This window comes from Macaca nemestrina, chromosome 2 (assembly GCF_043159975.1).
Source record: "Macaca nemestrina isolate mMacNem1 chromosome 2, mMacNem.hap1, whole genome shotgun sequence".
Taxonomy (NCBI): Eukaryota; Metazoa; Chordata; class Mammalia; order Primates; family Cercopithecidae; genus Macaca; species Macaca nemestrina.
The window spans coordinates 143509741-143531274 of NC_092126.1; the positions used below are offsets into that span (position 1 = coordinate 143509741).

Genomic DNA, 21534 nt, shown 5'->3' on the forward strand with positions numbered 1-21534 from the left:
AGTAGTAGTCACACGAATCCACATGTGTGTGAACATTCATATAGCAGTACACCGAAGAAAGTCAATTTAGCTATATGATAATTTTATAAATTAAAAAAGTAAAAAACATATGATGATGATGATGATGAGAACCAACATTTATTAAGTGCTTATTATGTGCCAAGAATTACGCATAAGGACTTTCTATGTATCATCTCATTTAATCTTCACAGCCTCCCTATGAAGATTATCCCTTTTTATAGATGAGGAAACCAAAACTCAAAAGAGTTAAGGAACTTACCCCAAATCATACAAGCATTAAGTAGCAGAGCTGGCCGGGCGTGGTGGCTCATGCCTGTAATCCCAGCGCTTTGGGAGGCCGAGGCCGGTGGATCACGAGGTCAGGAGATCGAGACCATCCTGGCTAACACGGTGAAACCCCATCTCTACTGAAAACAAAAAATTAACTGGGCGTGGTGGCAGGCGCCTGTAGTCCCAGCTACTCAGGAGGCTGAGACAGGAGAATGGTGTGAACCCGGGAGGTGGAGCTTGCAGTGAGCCAAGATAGCATCACTGCACTCCAGCCTGGGTGACAAAGCGAGACTCCATCTCAATAAATAAATAAATAAATAAATAAATAAATAAATAAATAAATAAATAAACTAGCAGAGCCAACATTTGAACTGGGGCAACCTGGCACCCCAAATTCCTCACTGCTCTTAATGGCTTCATTCTTCACGATGATCTGAGGTAGGAGGTCAGGTGCTTTAGGAAGGAGGCTGACTTGGCTTCTTCTTACAAGGTAAATAATTGTCATCTCCAAAGGCAGAGGCATAAGAGGTTTGGGGATGGGTTCGTGGCTGCAGAGCTCAGAGCTCAGTAGCAAAGACAAATATGACTAGTATACAGTTTCATCTTGCTTAGCGATTTACTGCCTATGTAGTCCTTTCGTTCAAAATGTCTCATTTGAGTCTCCCAGTTACTCTGTGGGTATGCCGGACCTGCATTATCCCCATTATAGAGATAAGGAAACAGAAACTCAAGGAGGTTATGACTTACTCAGAGCTCCAGAGCTGGACAAAACCCATGATAAAATATCCTGTACCTCTTGTCCCTCCCACCTCCCCCTGTAGTTATCTGTCACTGAGTAACGATCTAAAAATTGCATAGCCTAAAGCAATGGCCATTTTGGTGCCTAGCATGATTCTGTGAGCTTGGGCTCAGCTGGGTGGTTCTTTTGCTCTGTGTGATCTTGGCTGGGTCTGCAACCATCAGGGGGTTGACTGGTCTTAGAACAGCTTATGTGGTCACTTGTATGACTGTGGCCGTTGGTGCTGGTCCTTTGCTGGGAGCTCAGCTGGGGATACTGACTGACTGGAGTGCCTTGGTTCTCTGTGTGGTTTGGGCTTCTTAGAACATGGTGACTGGGTTCTAAGAAGCAGTGTTTCAAGAAGCAGGAAGTGGAAGCTACTAGCCCTTTCAAAGCCTGAGTTTAGAATTCCTAGAATGTCACTTCTACCACATTCTATTGGTCAAAGCCAGACATGAGGCCGGCCCCACTTCAAAGGTGGGGAGAAAAGCTCCATCTCTTATTGTGAGGAGGGTATGTGTATAAAAAGAGAGAATTGTTGGAGACCACATTTGGGGACTGGGTCCCTCATCACCACCCCCATTATAATCGATTGAGCACCTACCATGGGTCAGCCAGGCCCCCAAGCTGGATGCCACAGCTACAGGAAAGGGAGACACCATTGTCTCTGCAGTTGAGGAGTTTGGATCTCCCTGCATACTAAATCCCTTCTTTGCGAAAGTGTCGACTCTGTCTTTCTCCTTTTGGATGTTGTATGAAAATTCAGTCCTGCCTTAGGATAAGCTCACTGGGAATCACAGCACTCCAGAAATTCTAGATTTCATTGTCCAGACCCTAGAGGATTCAATTTATGGGAATCCACAAATAATGACATACAGTGCTTGCTAGGCACTCTCATGGAGTTTGCTCCCTTATTATGAAACCCTGTCGTCCATCACATCATCACCTAAAGCCCTGAAATGCCTGGAAGCCAAATACAAGTTACTTCCCAGTCTGGCATAATGGGCTTCCAGGGGTGGTGTCCCCAGGTCTCCCAGCATCAACTCTCCCTGTCCCGGCTCCTGCAATGGTGATAACATCTGAGGATAGATCGTGACTCCCAGACTTCTACCTGGCTGCCATCAGAGCAGGGTTCACATTGAATCCTCTGCTTGTGGGAACAAGGAGACAGTACCACAGCCCATGGATTTTCCAGAAACGAGTGACACGTTGTCAGGTGATGGGATCACGCTTGTCTTGAAGAGAACTTCCTGCTTTCTTTCTCCCCACTCTGGTGCCACCCGCTTCCTGCCAGCCCCCAGAAGCAATATTTCCTTGTGGCTTGATGTTTTGTAGCAAGTGGAAAACTATAAAATAAGCATTTGCTTATGAATTAATTTTTGGCACACACGGGGCTCAGCAGGGCTCACGGCACTTTCATATCCGTCCTTCGAGTCCTTGCCAATTTCTGTGTTCCTTCCTCCTAAGATGTTCCCACCAGTGTCTGGGGGAAGTTCCCTTCGCTTCCTCTTCCTTACAGAAGGACAGGGGCTGTCCTTACCTGGAATGAAGAGTAGGAGAGGCTATCTTTGGACATACCTCGTTTTTTATTTTTATTTTTTTAAGCCAATACAGATGTTTTGGGATATGTATGTTGACGTGCCCATAGAGAACCTCCTAGCACATTATGGGGATAGATGGTTAAACATTTTTTTGGACTAATTGCTTCTGGTTTCAGAAGCACCGGGAATTTCATGTATCAAATGGCTGCCCACGTCTATTCCTATGCCAAAGTCTAGTCTACAGACACACCCGAAAAGGGTTTTCTTTTCTGCACGTAAGCAGCTAGAGATGGAAAATGTGAGAAGTGCTCCGTCAGGAAACTGGCCTGCGAATTCAGCAGAGAGAGTGATCCCTGGTTCATGAGGCCTTTCCTACACCACACTCTTTTTTTTTTTTTTTTTTTTTTTTTGAGGTTGGCTTAAGAAATCAGCCCAAGAACCAGTGTTAGATAGGAAATCTCACATCCCTTCCAGAAGTCACTGCAACACAGTGTGGGAGGGACACGTTGGTTGGGCTACCTCTGACCCCAGTTAGCAGAGAGATGAGGGTGGAAAGGGTAATTTGATTTGCCTCTGCTGGAAACGGAAGGCCAGTTTGTGAGGAAGATCAGCCTTGGTTTGACAGGGCAGTCACCCTGAGGAGGAGGAAAAGATTGGTGTGTGAGCAAGTTACGTAAATGGGTGTTGTTTTTGGCAGGGAAGTCAGGAATGAGTCACTTCTGAGCGGTGTTTTCTAACCTCAGTTTTATCCATGTGGGAAAGGAGTGGAGCCAGCATTGGAGTCAGGGCAGCTCTCCTCCTGCATGTGAGGGGTTCGAGAGCTGTTGGCATTAAAGAAAGAGGGAGGCAGTGACTTGTCGCCAGCAGGCGTCCCCAGACACCCTGCCCTTCCGCTGAAGCTGTGAGGGGTCAGCAAAGCTGTCCCAGGTTGGCTCAAGGACCAGCTGGGCTCCTTTGAGAAATGGTGGAGTAAAGTTGGGGACTCGGGGAGGACCCCTGGAAGGAGAGAGCCTATCACATACAGGAGCATGGCCTTCAGACCACAATATTTGTGCTGGAATTCTAGCTCTGCCCCTGCCAGCCTTGAGTGACCTTGGGGTTTGTTAGAGCAACTTTGAAACTCAGTTTCCTCATCTGCAAAATGAGGGTTGGAAAAGCCTAGTCCCTTCCTTATGGAGTTGCAAACAACATGGGGGTAAAGTGTGTGGTCCGGTAGACATGTAGAGGTGCTGCCGGAGCTGCTGATTTTGTGGTGTGGGTACAGCCTGGGCTCAAGCCCTGCCTCCTACATGCCCACATCAGGACTCCTGGCGAAGTCCACCTCACTCATCCCACTGGTTCCTGACTTGGAGAACAGGATGGTGACAGTTCCCACCTCAGAGAACTCCTGAGATGGTTTCATAGACTATTTATAGAAAGCACCTCACGCAGCGTCTGGCCAATACAAAGATCTCAAGATGATGTTCTTATTTTTATTTGTTTGTATATGTTTTTAAGAGATGGGGTCTTGCTATGTTGCTGAGGCTAGACTTGAACTCCTGAGCTCAAGCAATCCTCCTGCCTCAGCCTCCTGAGTAGCTGGGACTATAGGTGCTGGCCACCATGCTTGGCTCTAATTAATAATATTTTTATTTATTTTAAATACATGCTGTATTTTATGAAAGTTGTTTTCTGTCTAAAATCCTACTTCTGATATTTTCCATTTTTGCGTAGTGGTTTATCATCCAGCGGGCCTGGGGGACGCTCTGTTTTATGTTATTTACACACTCAATTGACCCAAGTCCCTCTGACTGTATATTAAAAATGATTTTAGAACTCCAGGACATTGGGAAATGTCATTGCCTTGGGTACAGGTTATTTAGGTTGGTGCAAAAGTAATTGCAGTTTTTGCCATTAAAAGTAATGAGAGACATTCTGGGATGAAGCAGAAAGAAAAACAGCAATCTACTCACTTCTTTGTGGTTTGAAGTGCTCCCTGGCCCAGGCCATTGTCTTGTCTGTCCTTTTTTCCTTTCCTTTCTTTCCCTCCTTCCCTTCCTTCCCTCCTGCTTTCTTTGCCTTCAACCTGAACACCTCACACCCTTCTTCACCATTCCCAGGAAACTGGACTGTTATTGAACAAGAATCCTTGGGGATTTTTGGTTTAAATCCAGGTCTTCAGGAAGAAACTCAAAATTCACAAGTCATTGCATTCTTAGGCATATCAGACTTGAGTGAGCTCTCCTGCAGAAGAAGATAGCAGTTCCCACAGCTCTGCCCTGGTCATCCTTAGCGCAGCTCTCCTAGTGATGGCAGATATTAGGTAATGCATGCACCTACTGGCATTCAGTTTCCCAGTTCGGGGCAAGAAATTATGGCAAGAATTGTCAGCATCATTCATCCGTGAGTCCTTCCAGGTTGGTTGTAAGAGGCACAATCCCTTTGAGGTGGTCCCAGGGGAGAATGTGCATCCTGGTTCATGCTTCCAGAGGAGCTGGAGACCCAGCATGATTTTTCTTCTTTCCTGAGTAGCAGAACCAACAATATGGACAGAAGTGGACAGTGACATACATCTGCTTGTCTGGCCTTCCATGACAGGACTGCAACTGTTGAGGGGGAAGGGGGAGGGGAAGATCTTTGGAAGCAGAATGTTAATCTCCTTCCTTCCTGCGAAAGCTAGAAGCAGGAATTTGTATCTTGTTTGTTTGTTTGAGACAGAGTCTCACTGTGTTGCCCAGGCTGGAGTGCAGGGGTGCGATCGCAGCTCACTGCAACCTCTGCCTCCTGGGTTCAAGCAATTCTCCTGTCTCAGCCTCCTGAGTGGCTAGGACTACAGGTGCCTGCCCCCATGCCCAGCTAATTTTTTGTATTTTTAGTAGAGATGGGGTTTCTACATGTTGGCCAGGCTGGTCTTGAGCTCCAGACCTGAAGTGATCCACCCGCCTCAGCCTCCCAAAGTGCTGGGATTACAGGCATGAGCCACCGTGCACGGCTAAGAATTTGTTTCTAAGAGGAGATGTCTTCAGAGAGAACCTCAGGTTTTCCACGGTCTCTAAAATGTTACTAAAAGTGCAGAGAAAAATGACAGAGAAGACCTGGAAATTTTTGTAAAGCCATCAATTCATTTTATCCCACTGAATCCTCAACAGGTCCAGATATTATTATTTCTTTCTCTTCCTTCCGGTCTAGCAAGAGGTCTGTGTTCTTCCTAACTTTCTTTAGTGACTTCTGAGTATGAGATGCCTCTTGGGAACTGCCAGGCAGAGGATTGGTCAGTCCTTCTCTGGAGGTTCAGGGATTAGTAAATGGTAGCCCACGGGAAAAATCCAGACAGCCGCCTGTGTTTGTAGATAAAGTTTTATTGGTGCATAGCTGCAGGTTTTCCTTTGGGATTGTCCTAACTGCTTTCCTGCCTCAAGGGCAGAGTTGAGTAGTTGTGACAGACTGTGATGACCCTCAGCGTGTGAAATGTTTACCATTTGGCCCTTTGGAAAAATGTTTGCTGACCCCAGAGTTTGTTTAATCTTTACTATGTAGATGTTAAACTGCCTAAGGGAAAGAAACACAGTATTTTCCCTTTGTTCTGTGCTCCTCACCCCCTAGTATGGCAATTTTTAAGTAAATATTCACCAGATGAGCAATATCCTAAGTCCCAAGGTATGTTGGCCACTTACTCAGCTAATAAATGGGAATTCAAGGAAACAGGCTAGGGCGGGCCTGCGTCCCCGCCTGCCTCCCCGCCTCCCTCCCTGCCTGCCTCCCCGCCTCCCTCCCCGCCTCCCTCCCTGCCTCCCTGCCTGCCTCCCTGCCTGCCTCCCTCCCTGCCTCCCTCCCTGCCTGTCTGCCTCCCTGCCTCCCTCCCTGCCTCCCTCCCTGCCTCCCTTCCTGCCTGCCTCCCTCCCTCCCTGCCTGTCTGCCTCCCTGCCTGTCTCCCTCCCCTCCCTCCCTCCCTCCCTCCCTCCCTTCCTTCCTTCCTTCCTTCCTTCCTTCCTTCCTCCCTCCCTCCCTCCCTCCCTCCCTTCCTTCCGTCCTTCCTTCTTTCCTTCCTTCCTTCCTCTTTCCCTCCTCTCCTTTTCTTTCCTTCCTTCCCCTTTTCTTTTTTTTCTTGTTTTTCTTTTTCTCTTTTTCTTTCTCTTTCTTTTGTTTTCTTTCTTTCTCACTGTCTTTTTTTTCTTTCCTTCCTTCCCTCCTTCCCTCTCTTCTTTCCTTTCCTTCCTTTTCTTTCTTTCTTTTCTTTCTTCCTTTTGGTGGGGGCAGACAGGGTTGTTTTTTAAAAGACGTTTCCTTTCCTAGAGTGATCTCTGCTTTCCCCACATAGCCTCTGCCAGGATGTACTCCATCACTCCAGTTTAATACCTTTCAACACAGATTTGGGAGGCATATAAAGCAGGACATTCCTTAGGGAATTGTCTGTGTAGCCTGAGAATCCGGACACCTGCGATTACAGACTTTTGATCTGTGAGCCCCCTCTGACCATCCTACCCCAAAGCATCACGTTTCCAGGTTAGTCACTCCCTTATGGCTTAATGCTGTGCTATTTCTGTGCCTCCTACAAACGTTTTCCTAGTGGTGAACACAGGGACTTCTCAGGGCATGTACAATTGACCTTAAAACATCTGAAATGTTAGAGCCCCGTCTCCAGCCTGTTTGCCTTCTTTTTCTACCGATCCCCTTGGGTAATCTCATCTACTCCCAAGGCCTCCAGCAGCCATTTATGCCAACACCTCCCAAAGATATAGCTCCCGGTCCCACCTCTCTGCTGATTTCTAGATTTCTGCTCAAATCCCTGATGGGCATCTCCACTTGTGTTAGCTGTAAGTTAGCAGGACCCCATGATGCCGTCATCTCCCTTCCTCCATTCCATTTGCTCTCTTGTGTTCCATAGCTTTGTCAGTGGACTCACCAACAGCCAAGGATACCCAAGCTAGAAGCTTTGCAGTCATCAGATTTCTTTTTCTCTTGCTTTTGCCCCAGGAACTAATCTGTGCCCACTTTACCTCCTGGGAGTTTAACCATTTTTAGGACTTACAATGAACCAGATAGTTGGCACTGTGAAGTCAGAGTGGCCCAGCTGGGAATGCAGGAGCTGCGGTTTGAAACTAGGCACTGTGGCTTCAGGACTCATATGCTTGACCACCAGGCTTGACCGCCTGCCAGCATGGGGCTGCTGAGCTCTGCACTTGCCAGCCTTTTTGCCTGGATAACTGAGTTAGCCTTTTAGTGGCCTCCCTGCCTCTGGGCATTTCTCTCTTCCACGCGGTTGTCAGTGATGCCCCCCAAATGGAACCCTCACCACTTGCTTCCCCATCTGAACAGCCTTCTGTGGAGTATGGAGTCCATGGCCTCCCTGACGGAACGCATCAGTGCCTTGCGTGATCTGGCCCCACCTGGGTTTCTCCACTCACTCCCCCACACTCATTGTCCTGCAGCTGCAACTCACACCTGCCAATCCCCAGCAGGGCCATGAACTCAGATGCCTTTGCTCCATGTGGACATGCCTTCATTCCCTTTGCCTGGCAGGCTCCCTGGGCCCTGATAGAAATGTCTCCTACTCTAGAAACTTCCTCTTATCCCCTGAGGCAGAGATAATGGACTGTGCTTCATTTACTGCAGTAATGACCACACTTCAACTAGAGCTTGACTGTAAGACCCAAGGGGGCAGAGACCAAGTCTGTCTTCACCCCAAGTCCCCTCGAGGAGCCTCCACATGTGCTGGATGAAAGGTCTTCAGTGTGTACGTGATGAATCAGTGTGGATACTCCTACTGTGTAAATTATTCTGGGAATTCACTGAGATAATATGTGGAAGGCACTCAGCTCAGCATGAAGCTTTTAACACATGGTAACAGCCCATCCAAAGCAACTTTGCATACTTTTTGGTTGTTTATCTTCCCTCACCCACTAACTCACCCAAGAGTGCACTTTCTTCTGAGGTCAAGTCTCCATCTGACTCCCCAGCACTCAGACTGTAAATGTAGAAATTGAAGTTCTGACCCAATGTGGCCACCATGTTACTTTAGCCTTCTTACCATTTCTGAATAGAAACATGAGGATGTGAAATGTGAACGTGTGTTGTTGATGGTTATTACCATTTTAAAGGAGACCTTCTTTAGGTGTGGGAGGGAGTTAAGTTGATCTGATCCCACAGGAAATACATAATGTCAGCTTGGAGAAATATCCTTATGATGGCAGCAGTCCTCTTTTCTTCTTGTTTGTAATAATGATGGACAGTAGTGGTAACAAGTGCTCATGTGCCGGGGCTAGCCAGGAGTCCTCACTGCATGGTCTCATCCACTCTTCCTGGGGCTCCTATGTAGTAGGTACTGCTTTGATCCCTTTCTGCTAATGAGGAAATAGAAGATCCGAGAGGTAAGGTTATGTGCTCAGAATCACAGAGCCAGCTGGTAGTTGTGCCAGGGTTTGTTTTCTGCCAGAACATGAGTTTGTAGCCTCTCTACCATGCCGTGCCACCTCCTTACTCCACCGATTTTCCAGGCACAGACATGGCCGCTTCAAGGACCTTGCATCTGTTTGCCAGGCAGGATGGAATTTGTGGCTCCACATTTTGTTGTCTTTGATAATGGAGTCTTTGTGGGAGACACTGTGCCCTCCTGATAATCAGAAGGCAGTTCAAGTGGTCGGTGTATTTGCTTTGTTTATAAGGTCTGCCCATGAATTCTGGAGGAGGAAATCATGAAAGACTTTTCCTTTCAGACTGGGCATCTCATTTGCCAAATGACAATTATATGTGCTACATACAGGTACTTCCAGCAAGTTCCAGGTTCCCAGGTCTTAGGAAAGTTAATGACAATAAGACTGTCCTACGGAACTTCCTCACTGTGGAAGAAATTGATAGCAGCTCATCTAATCAGGGCCCTTATGAAAAGTTAGATTAATAGCAATTTTTGTTTTTCGCTTGCATCTAAAGAAGCATATGTTCTTTGGCATCGTGTGAGGATTATTAGATCTCAACTTTTGCCCGTTTTGCTCAGAGAAGCTAAATGCACCAGATATTCCCCACATCTGAGTCTGTACTGGTTGAAGAATATTCATGTTTGGGGGAAGGGAAAGGAAGGAGGGTCTTCTCATTTTTGTGAAGTGCCCAGCACTGTGCATGGAGCCAGTAGGTACTCTATCTGGACTACATGGAATAGTCCCAATTGCAGATGAGGAAACTGAGTCTGAAAAAAGCCATGTGTCTTACCCAAAGTCACCCAGTCGGCAGAGCTGGGATGTGAACACAAGGCCCTCAGAAGTCTCTCAGCTTTCTACCATGCCAGCCAGCCTTTAAGTTACATGAGTCCAATGTGAGGGAGCTCTTCAGTGCCCTGTACCCACTTTGGAGCTCTGCCTACTAGAGAGCAGTGTCTATCTTGTTTTCATTCAGGGTGGGAACAGGCCGCACTGATTATTTGATCTGAGAAGCAAGTAGTCACTGCTTGGTTAGCCAATGAGTTCTCAAGGTAGACCTATCAAATGGAGTGGAACAGAAGCACATTTTGTTTTATAACCATGTATGAGCTTTTCCTTAATTTCTGCTGGTGTCCTTCTGGTGGGTTCCTTCCTCACAATAGTTAGAGGAGAGCTTGTCCCCGATATAAGAAAGGTTCCTTAGTTATTGTTTCTGTAGGTTTTCTGGAATTCATCTTGAGGTTAAGAGTGAAGGCTGGGATGCACTGCAGAGCTATTGCAAACCCCTCTACTATTTCCAATTAGTGGATACATGTGTGAGTTGTATGCCTGTCTTATATTTACAAGAGGAAGTATCCCATTTAATTTTATTTTCACACCAAAAGCCCAAGTGTTAAGAGAACACGGTGTTTTAACACTCCCTCAGTTATCAGCTGCAGAGCGGAGGTTGTATATTGTCACATACAGTTTTTGGAGTATATTTCTACATTTGTTACCTGGCAACATTGCTGCATCGGGACGTGAAGTTGTATTGGTTCCTAGCAGACCCTCACTGTTCATACTGTAGAAGGCAGAAGTTGTTTTCCTCCACAGGGATTTAGAAGAGAAGGCACAAGGCTAGTGGGGTTTGGCTGACAGATGGGCTGATGCGCTTCAGTGACATGACCCAGAACCAGGCGCTGGGCAGGGGATGTGGACTCTTGTCCTGTCCCAACAACAGCTCCCTTTAACGCTAGATCTGGTTCCTCACATGTTAGACAAGGGTTAGTATTAGGTAACCTTGAATACTAATTCGTGATTCTTTATCTTCTTGAAGTAAAAACAAAACAACAAACTTTTATTCTGGTCATTTTATGAGTCATCTGAGCACTTCCAGTACCGTAATGGCAAATAGCTAATACATGGGTACCTTTTCAATTGCTCACATTGGATACCCAATTCCCTGCCTTAATTTATGCATTATTGTGGTTTTGACCACTTACTAGTTCTGATGAGAGAGGAAATCCCATAGTAGGAGTGACAGCCAGAGCATCTCTTGTTGAGGTAACCCCTTGAGCTGATTATAACCCTATGGGGTATTTTGGTTTGCTGATATATGATACATTGAAAACACTGTATATAGAATTTTTCAAATGCTTAACTGGGGCCTCCATACACACTGAGGTCATTTTATTCCCCCCTACTTTCCACCTGTTTCACTGACACTTAACCCTGAAGACATTTGCATTGGAAACTTTGCATTATGTGTTTGAAAGTCCTCTCGTTTCAAGCCACACATTCTAAGACTCAGCAAAAGCTTATTGACACCAAGGGCATTGAATTCACCAGCACCTTTAACATTTCTGGAAGAATGCTTGCTAGGGAAAAGTTCCCATGGTAACTGTTTTTAAAAGAGTTTTGTAGCATCAACAGGTTAGACGTGAAGTCAAAACCATGGAGCTCAGCAGCATACCCTATAAGCATGTACTCCTTTTTAACCACCCCCTAACAAAGACACTGAAGCGACCTGTTCATAAGCCCTGACAGGCACTGGAGAGTCTAGCCAGGTTGGGCTGGATTTCAGGGGACCTGATTTGTGTTGCCCTGTGCAGTGCTCATTTCCATAAGCATCTTTAAGGAGAAGGCCTTTTCCATCCACTGGACTCTTACCGTCATGCCTGTTAAGGAACAAAAAGACAACTGATTATGCCTGGAGGGTATTTAGAAACCATCAGTTACCTTTGAATATACCTGTGGTGCTCCAACCTCCTTTAGAAAACCCAAGATGCCATTTTAATGATGCTTTGCTCTTGGGTATCAAATTTACTCCTTAATTTACCTCAGGAAATGTTCTAAGAGGAAGCCACAAGATTCCATACCTGCTGTTGTTGTTTTAGAGCTAGTGGATTTTTTTTTTTTTTAATCCTCCGAGGAGGACTTGACCCTGAGGGTTCCTAACTTGGACGACCATGCAGAGCACCCTTAACTTGGAAATCTATATCTGCTGTTTAAACTTTAAGATGATTCCTATCTGGATTAAAGTCCTCAACCAGCAGGCCGAGGCAAACTCTAAAGAAAAACAAGGTCATGCTGCATTTTTTTTGGTAAGCACAGGAATCAACAAAGAGATGTTATATAACTTCTATTTATATCCTCCTTGCTCACTATCTGCAGGCAGACAAGAGTCGCTGAGAAGGGATTTAATGAGCTCTCTGGGTTTGCTCACCTTCCTGAGCTGGTAGGAACCAGCTTGTTCTCAAATGCGTCAGTAAAGAATCTGGCTGTGGGTGGGCGGCCAGGGTAGGTGGACTGAGTTGTTGCTATGGTGTTTTTTAATTCCCCTGTCTCTCAAAGATCTCACTCCCCCCTTCCCTGACTCCTTCCTTTTGCCCCCTTCCTTTCTTTCTTTCTTTCTTTTTTTTTAAATCTATAAGCTTCCTTGTTTCTCACACCTACTCATGATTCTTGGAGCTGTCTCCGGAAACAGAATATTTTCCCTCTTCTTCCTAACTGCTCAGCTCCCCCATTGTGTAGCCCCAGGACATCAGAAGTTGTTTTCTAAGGTATATGTTTTCCACCCTCCCCTGTTTCTTTTCCCGTGATTTTTTTTTTTTTTATTACCAACCCCTCCATCAGAGGGACCTATCCTAGGAGTCTTCCATCTTGCCTGATAGAAGTTTTCTCTGGCAGATTCCAAATTCAGATTGCTCCAAAACCAGATGAAGTGTATTGCTAGTTGGACAGTCAGTATGGCCTGGAGGAGAAGGGCCGTTTGTATTTCCATGCATCCTCCTTTGTCCTCTTGCCCTGGGTGGAGTGATGACGTCTCCATCTCCTCTAGTGTGTTAGAAAATAGAACCGCAAGAAAACAAGAGAATGGGTTTACCCCACAGTCATAATTCCTGGAGCTTGGGTAACTCCTGTTACCTGAAGGTTGCAGGTTGAAATTACTCAGCTTGCATTTAATTAAAAAAAAAAAAAAAAAATGCTGCCCCATCAGATTCTCAGCAGGGACGATGAATGCACCTTGCTGAGAACCCTATGGCTGCCCAGGGAGTGGCCCCCTGCACTCTGGCCGGCCTGGTGGTGGCCACAGAGGGTTTTGAGATGGCTCTGTGTTGTCCATTACATTCCCACCAGAGCAGAGGCACTTAGAAGATGTGAGTAGGGAGGTTAGGATAAAAAGTTCTTAGAAAAGAATACATAGTTCCATGAGGACAGGCTGAAAAAATTTTTAAAAGCCAAACCCACCCCTGCCTTGCCCAGAAGTTGTGCAATCCTTAACAGCAGTAGCCTGTTTGAATAATCAGAGGCAAGCTGACTTCCCTTTATTAACTTCTGTTAGAGACATCTGCATAAAATATCCCCGGATTCCAGACCAAGTAGGTAATTTTTTTTTCCCCTCTGAGTAACTGGAGGGACTTTCCCTTTGGAAATCTTCCAGCAGAGTTAACTTCGTGGTTGAGACTGTTTTCTCATTATAAGTTGCCAACAGCTAGATTCCCGATGCAGGGACAACGAAGGCACCTCACATACACACTTGGACCCCCCGCTTCCCTGAGAACTGATTTGATATTCACAGTTACCTCTGGTTCTTCTGCCTTGACCCTCCTTTTCACTGAGAAATCTATGCCCGCTCACATTGCTCACATTTCCTGAGTTCCTCTGAGTTCCTCTTTGAAACTGTCAGAGGCTCTCTCAAAGTTTCTACCAATTTCCTATGCCTGGGTTTTAGACTTTTCATCAAGATGGCCCTGACACTGAAGGGGATAGTCCTGTAAACCCTCTGAAGTCTTCAAGCCTCTTTTTTCCCCTGGAATTCAGGACTTTAAAAATATATGTATTTGATTGCTGTTCGAGGAGGATGTGTTTCAGTTGCCCTTACCATACGATATTTGAGAAATATGTTTTTATTAGCCTCCTTGCAACACAAACCCACAAACTGTTCAGCCCAGAGCTTGTAGCTATCAAGTCTGGGGAGGAAGCCAGGTTTGGAGACGGAAGGTGCACAAATGATCATCCCTCGTGGGCTGTAGTTAATAATGCAAGCCGCTATGTCACTGGGGCCGGGGTAGTTAACAGTTAACTCGATGGATTAAGGATCCCCAGCCAGGCTGAGCCCATCACAGAGTTATGTGCAAAAACCGGATAAGCCTGTAGAGGTGACACGACCACATCAGCCGCCTTTGGCTGGTCAGCAGTGTGTGCTGCAGTTTCCCACTTAGCAGGAATTTGAAGCTTTCACATGCAGGGATCTTCTGGCCATAAAGTTATACTTCAGCTGCCATGGATGCAAAGCTTGGCTTGAGTGTTGTGGAATTGCACCTCCTTCAGGATTATTGTTCATTCATTAATATAGTAAATTTTTTTAAAAGAGAGAGAAGAGGCCTTGCTATGTTGACCAAGCTGGCCTTGAACTCCTGGGCTCAAGAGATCTTTCTGTCTCAGCCTCCGGAGTAGCTGGAACTACTGGCTTGTGCCACCACAGCCGGCTTAATATAGCAGATGTTTATGTACTGAGCACTCCCTGGGTGTCAGGTGCTATACACGTTGGCATTAATACAGTCAGGGATGAGACCAACATAGCCCCTGTCCTCCCGGAGTTTACAGTCTTGTGGGAGACAGAGATAGGAAATCTGCTCATAATCAGCTAAATCACAGCTTCAGAGAAGTGTGAAGGGGAAGCAAACAGGGGCCACGAAGGGTGGTCAGGGAGGGCTTCTCTAGGGAGATGCCATTCAAGCTGAGGCCCAGCAGATGGGAAGAGAAGGAGCTGTGTGAAGAGTAGCAGAGGGCAAGAGTATTCCAGAAGTGGGTTGGCTTGTGCTTGGGATGTTGGAGGAGCTGAGTGAAGGAGGCCGACGTGGTCTACCCCATGGCGGTCAGTCGGGGGCAGAGCTGTGGAAAGTATTTGCTCCACCAAGGTGACGGGCTTGTCATCAAGTGGGGGCTGGATGAGGTGATCTCTGTGGTTCCTGCCAATCCCTAGTCAGTGCTTCTAAAGGGCACCAAGTTGGCTTGGGCCTGTCCCCTGCTTGGATATGCACTGCTGCTGCCAAAGCCCTAATATACAAAGCAGCTTTACCCAGATGAGTGCTGTGTGATTTCACCCTGCCCTGCTCTAGCCTCTTGGCCATCTGTACATCTTACTGTCAGCTGCCAGGGATGCTCTCTGTGACCATGTGGAAGTTACCTGGTGGGCCAGCACACAGCAAAATGGGTCTGTGGGTGGGGAGACACGAAAAGCCCCAGCACATTCTGCTCAGGACCAGACTTGGCTGTACCCGAGAGTCATTTGAGTTGGGAAGAACTGGAGTTGACTAGGGGTGACTGCAGAGTCTTCATCAAGGAGGCACTTGCTTTGCTTGATGCTTTGCCATCTGTGAGCCAGTGTCCTTGCCTCCAGCAGGCCAGGGTCGATTTACTTTTTTCGGCTTCTACGGCCAAGTGTCCTTGTCACAGGTGTGTGGAGAGCAGAGAAGGGAACGTGGCTGGTGTAGACATCCTGCTGGTACTGTGTGGGCTCTCACCTGTTTTCTCTCCTGTACTCCTTGCAATAGAGCCTCAAGTGGTTCTCCTCCTCTTTCTCCATTGCAGATGAGGAAACTGAGGATAGAAGTTAATAAATGAGCTGTCCAAACCCACCTAGTTCCTAAGTCACCCCTTTGCATACGTTTCTACCTTGCTAAAGATGCAGGATAGAGAGCTCTGTCACTGAGCCATGTGACTGCACAAACACAGAAAATGGGTGGGGCAAGGAATATTCTTGGCATCAGTATACATTTCAAGTTGAATTCCCTGGGAACTCTGGAGCATTGAGGACAGGAAACATTGATTGGTGTTGATTCATTGCCCCTCGGGTACACAGAATGGAAATAAGACCTGGGGAGTTGGTCCCAGAGATCAGCTCCCCTAACCCTGCATCTCCTACTTCAGCCCTCGCTCTTCACGATGCAGATTGCCACCCCCGTGGAGGAATAGCACCCAAGTCACTGCCAGGTCCTCAGCACTAGACCCTCCTCCCGGGAGGATGACTTAGTGATAGAATTTTCCAAGCACCTCTTGTATCTGTCTTTTCAGGGTTCATGAGACAAGGTAGAGGTCTGATGAGGAGGTCTTCGTGTCCTTCTGGTCACAGTTCCCACAGTGATCATGTGGGTGAGCCAAGACAGGACCTGAAAGTTTCACAAGAGCCACCAGAGGATACTTGTCATTGAATCGTAGAACCAACCCTGGAAGCCACCCTCAGAGGCTGGCATGTGTCTCCTGCAGCCCAGACATGCAATTCACATTGTTCATTCCTTCTTTATGGACTGAAATTGTAAAGCCCCTCTGATTCCTTGGGCAAAAGTCTTTCCTGAGATCTAACCAAACTCTCCTTTGCTTTAGAGTACCTTTTTAATAAGCCTCATGTTGGCTTGAACAGCCACCAGAATACCTTCTTGCCCTCCTGGAGGATTACTAAGGAGCTTCCTACCACAGTCCCCTTCCACTTCAGGCAAATTTTGAGGTTGCGTCTATTTTATGTCTGTTTTCAAAGGTGTCGTTGATTTGCCACTCCACTGGTCATCTTTGTTTTGTCTGGAGGCTTTCCAATCTTCATGACTTGGCTGGACGAGACAGACGGCGGTGCCATGTATCCCTACAGAAGATACTGGCCTTTGGCATCTGTTTGACCACTGAACCCAGAGAAAATTTGGAGTGTCCTTAACTTCTTGTTCCTGGGTGGGAACCACAGGGTTCTCCAGAGTGGTGGCTGACCTATTTCTCTGAAATCCAGTTTTACTGTTAAATATTGCTGGAAACAGTGGTTGCCAGCAGCCTGCCTACACCATCAGAGGCTTCCTAAGATAATACCTTTAAATTTATTTTTTAGGAATTACTGTTTGTTGGTTGAGTTGTTGATGAATATGTGTGACACAGTTAGTGTTCTGACACAGGGTGTAGGGGACCACGTTGCTTACCAGATAGGGCAGAGCTTTCCCCGTAAGTCCCAGTTCCCGTGGGCACTGGGAGACAGGAAAGGAGAGCTGTTAAGCTTTCTGTCTCAGAAGAAAGGTGTTTTTTTCCTCAGTTTAAAACATTTTTTTTTAGACATGGGGTCTTGCTATGTTGCCTAGGCTCGTCTCGAAATCCTGGGCTCAAGCAGTGCTCCCACCTGGGCCTCCCAAACTGCTGGGATTACAGCTGTGAGTCACCACACTGGACCCTGAAATGTGTTTTTAATAGAACAGGTTAGACTTTGTTGCCTGAAGAAAACTGAATTCACCTTGAAAATCATCATGAAGATCCCCTGCCTTAGCCTTGACCCTGGAGCTTAGGCCCTTCCCTAGAGCCCAGTGACCAGATTAATAAGAGTGAAGGAAGGGTTCCTTGTCTGCCACCTTTTCTCTCAGGTGTCCGGCATAGCGACGGGCGTCTGCCCCACCCTTACCTGGCAGGGTAGTTGAAACTGGTTTGTCTCTCACTTGTTAAGAGGTGACTGTACAGTGTGGATGAGGGAGGACCTTGTTTCAGAAAAATGAAATTGAAATGTTGACACCTCTCCAATACAGACTTGCTTCACTTCATCACTTCCTTTCTACTTGGAAGTTATTTCTGAACTCATTAAAGCTGGAAACAACCTGAGAGAGGTTGGTAAACTGAGAGCTGCAGATGTTGGCTGGTTGAAAGCCATCAGACCTTGCAAAAAAGTTTTTGTTGGGGTGAGTGATAATTTATGCCAAGAGAGTGTCCAATTCTGAATGCCCATTGTATTAATGATTAGACCCTTTTCATAGGTCAGAATTTTACTGAAGTCAAGACTGGTCTAAAGTGTTGGAAAATGCTTTATGTGGAAAGGCTTGGGATTGTTTGAGAAGAGGGTCTGACACAAGCTTGTATTCTGCCTTTGGGTGTGTTAAACTTTGACAAGTGGAAGCAACGATGTTTATCTCTGCACATGCAGAAATTTGGCTTCTATAGCTAGTGAAGTTTCAGGCAAATTTTTTTTAACTTTAGGTTTGGGGGTACCTGTGAAGGTTTGTTATATAGGTAAACGCATGTCACAGGGGCTTGTACAGATTATTTCATCACCCAGGTACTATGCCTAGTAGCCAATAGTTATTTTTTCTCCTCTTCTTCCTCCTCCCACCCTCCACCCTCAGGTAGATCCCAGTGTCTATTGTTTCCTTCTTTGTGTTTATGAGTTCTCATCATTTGGCTCCCACTTATACGCCAGAATGTGCGGATTTGGTTTTCTGTTCCTGCATTAGTTTGCTGACGATAATAGCCTCCAGCTCCATCCATGTTCCCACAAAAGATACCATCTTGTTCTTTTTTTACGCCATCCAAACTTAAAAAAAAAAATCTACATTGTGATGGTTAATGGGAATTGCTATTCATTGTGTTTTTGCTGTCAACTTAGAAGCCATTCAACCTACCAGAACCAACTGGAATTATCACTGGATGCAATTTGAATACTAGTCTTTGGCCATTTACATAACACCCAGCTCCTTTCTGGATCCACTTATCTTATACCTTCCCTGGAAAGGGGTATTGTTGTTAGACAACTGTAGCACCTTCCGTCTGAGTAGTTCTTGGTAGTAATCAAAGTGTTTTTCACACCTAATGTTTCATAACAGCCTTACTGGGCCCCAGCTTCCATGTGATGCTGACATGGCAGGTGGTAGGACCCTCATTTTTTAGCTAAAGAACCCAGGGCAGAAATGAGGTTAAGTAAATTGCCCATGATCATATGGCTGGATAGCAAGGAGCCAAGGCCAAAATTTAGGTTTCCCGACTTCCAGTTCTCTAGGCACGCTCTGCCTACTCAGGTGTGTTTTATTACCTAGTTCATGGTTCCTGGTCTTTGAGTTTTGATTGTAATCACTGGTTTCTAAAAGAAGGACTCCAGACCCACAGCAGTCATTGTGTGACAATGGTTTTGTTAATAATTGATTACCCCAGCCCTGGCAGCCCTTCAGCTTGCAGAAGGGGATTGTTTGGGAGCCCATATTAACAAATGTATTAAACGTCATGGGAAAGTTGAGGCATTCAAATGCATGTGTGCCTTCCGCCACTATTCTTTACTGTGAGAGGAGCCTGTTTATGCCTCTGAAAGACCTGGTGGGTAGGGGTAGGGGTGGGGTGGATTATAAAATGCCAAAAGGTGTTCAGAACAGGACAGACTCCTGCTCAGGAGAGAGGCGTTTAACAGAGCAAGTGGTTGGGAACAGGGCTGAGGCGTCAGACAGGTGGGGCTTGGGTGCCAGGGCACTCATTAGGTGGATGACTCAGCAGGCTACTTCTTGGGGCCTCAGTTTCCTCATCTGTAAACTGGGAATGATAATGGCACCTACCCCATGGGGTAGTTCTGAGGATTAAATGAGATAATGCACATAAAGCACTTAGCACCCAGCAAACTGGAAACGTTCAGTTGCCGTTCACTATAATAAAACTTGCAGAGAGAGGGTCCCTAGGGAGTGGCGAGTTCTCAGTTAATCACAGGTGTAGGAAGACAGCCAAGGTAAGCCCCACCTCTTGGTAGCCACTGGCATTGCTCTGTCACCCACAGAGTATCTGTTCAAGCTGGGCAGGAGTGGGTTAGTCTGGTTGGAGATGTCCCCTGAAATCCCTGAGACTCCCAGAGTTGATGTGGAAAGGGAAAAATCAAAGATGCCCACAGAGAAGTTACCTCAGCCCGTGGAAACTCCAGCTTTGGCTCACTGTTCAGCAGCCACATTTTTCAAATTCTTGGCCTTAGTGTGAGAACTTAAATCATTTTGCAGCAGATAAGTGAGCAGCCATGGTGTCGTGGGCTGGATGGGTCAGGGCCGTGTCTTATGAGGCAGTGAGATGGAAAATCCCATTCTCTGGATTCTCTCAAGGCCCAGAGCGAGGGCTTCTGAAAAGTGGACCAACTTTCAGAGCGGATGGAAATGCTTTTCTTTGGGGAAGGATCCGAGTCCCACAGTCGTCACTCTGTGCTGGACTGCTCCCCTGCAAGCCATCCCCACTCCCGCCAGGCTCCAGCCTGGGACACATACATCTATGCTCCCCACCACTGCCCTGTCCTGCAGCTGAGACGCTGCAAAGGGGCTCCTCCCCCAGAATGGCCTGGTGGCCCAGGAAGGGACAGGTAGGCTGGCTCACATTCCAGGAAACGCCATGATCCTTGGACTGCAAAGCCTGGCTTCTCCCCTGAACTTCCCGAATTCTCGGAAAGATGGCTTCATGGGTATATGTCCAGGTCGTGGAGAAGACTTGTCTCTCCTATTCTTCTCTCCAGGACCACTTGTTTACACAGTTTGATTAGGACTGTGACCTCTTGCACCTAAAGAAAGGAGTGTCCCCCTTTGAACTAGGTAATAAAACACACCTGGCTAGGCAGAGAGTGCCTGGAGAACTGGAAGTCAGGGAACCTAAATTATGGCCTTGGCTCCTTGCTATCCAGCCATGTGATCATGGGCAATTTACTGAACCTCATTTGTGCCCTGGGGTTTTTAGCTGAAAAATGAGGGTCCTACCACCTGCCATGTCAGCATCACATGGAAGCTGGGGCCCAGCAAGGTTGTTATGAAACATCAGTTGTGAAAAACACTTTGATTACTACCAAGAACTACTCAGATGCAAAGTGCTATATGTCTAACAATAATACCCCTTTCCAGGGAAGGGTAAGATAGGTGGATCCAGAAAGGAGCTGGGTGTTATGTAAATGGCCAAAGACTAGTGCCCAAATTGCATCCAATGATAATTCCAGGCCCTCTGTCTCCCTGCTGTCACCAGGGTGGCCACCACTGTCTGCTAGCCCCTAACCTCAGGGTGGCTCTTGTTCTTGAAGCGAGGCAGGCTCATCATAACCATGATCCATGGCTTTGCAAGGACTTGCGGGGCCAGGGGAGGATGGGGAGCCAGGCTAATTAAGCAATCTTTTATTATTTTCAAGCCTGATCCGAAAAGGTAGTTTTGTTATTCTTTTAATCTAAGACCCTGATTCATTGGCCCCTCTGCAGCTCAGTCAACCCAAGGAGGGAACATTGTGTACTTGATAATTAGCAGAAGGTGAGAATGTAAACTCGGGTTGTGGTTTCAACCAGCCACACCCCAGTGTGGTCAAAAGTAACTGTCTTGGGCAGTCAGGAGAGGGAGGTTCTGTGTGACCCTGGCAAGTCCCTTTCCCTTTCTGGGCTTCAGTTTCCTCATCTGTGGAATGTGGAAGGATGGCCGATGTGGGTGGTTTTCAAGTGCTGCTCTCCTGGAGTTCCAAGGAGTTTCAATGGCGAGAGGGAGGAGACCCTCTTTGCTCTGCTTCATGTGGATCTGTTTTGCTTTTTCTCTTTTATCTAGGGGGGTCTTTATCTAAGATGGTGTTTGGGGACTGGAGAGGGAGCACGTTCCCCTGCTAAAAAAGGCATTTGGAAACTGCTGGAATCCAGTGCTTCCAGCTGCAGGGTTCTGTGATCTGTGTTCTCTTGCTTGTGGTTGAAGGTTGGCTGACAGCAGCCATGCCCACTTCCTGTTCCCCCTTCCCAGTGGATTCAGGATGGAAACGGCCACTGCCGGGGTCACTGCCTAC

General features: G+C 46.8%; 2 protein-coding genes across 10 annotated transcripts in view; one reads left to right on the forward strand and one right to left on the reverse strand.

Moving 5' to 3' along the window:
* Positions 1–21534, forward strand: part of LOC105477623 (inositol 1,4,5-trisphosphate receptor type 1) — a 356056-nt gene that overhangs the window by 247082 nt on the left and 87440 nt on the right. The gene's annotated exons all lie outside the window — the stretch shown is intronic.
* LOC105477622 (uncharacterized) overlaps positions 6788–21534 on the reverse strand; it is a 191411-nt gene continuing 176664 nt past the window's right edge. For 8 of the 9 annotated variants that reach the window (XR_011620202.1, XR_984834.2, XR_003017129.2 and 5 more), the window contains one exon: positions 6788–12815. Coding sequence is in view for 6 of the 9 variants with exons in the window: in XM_011734173.2 (XP_011732475.2) it covers positions 12523–12815 (293 nt within the window). In the remaining 3 variants the exon portion in view is untranslated. The remainder of the gene's footprint in view (positions 12816–21534) is intronic. The other variant, XM_071092117.1, reaches the window with a different exon arrangement.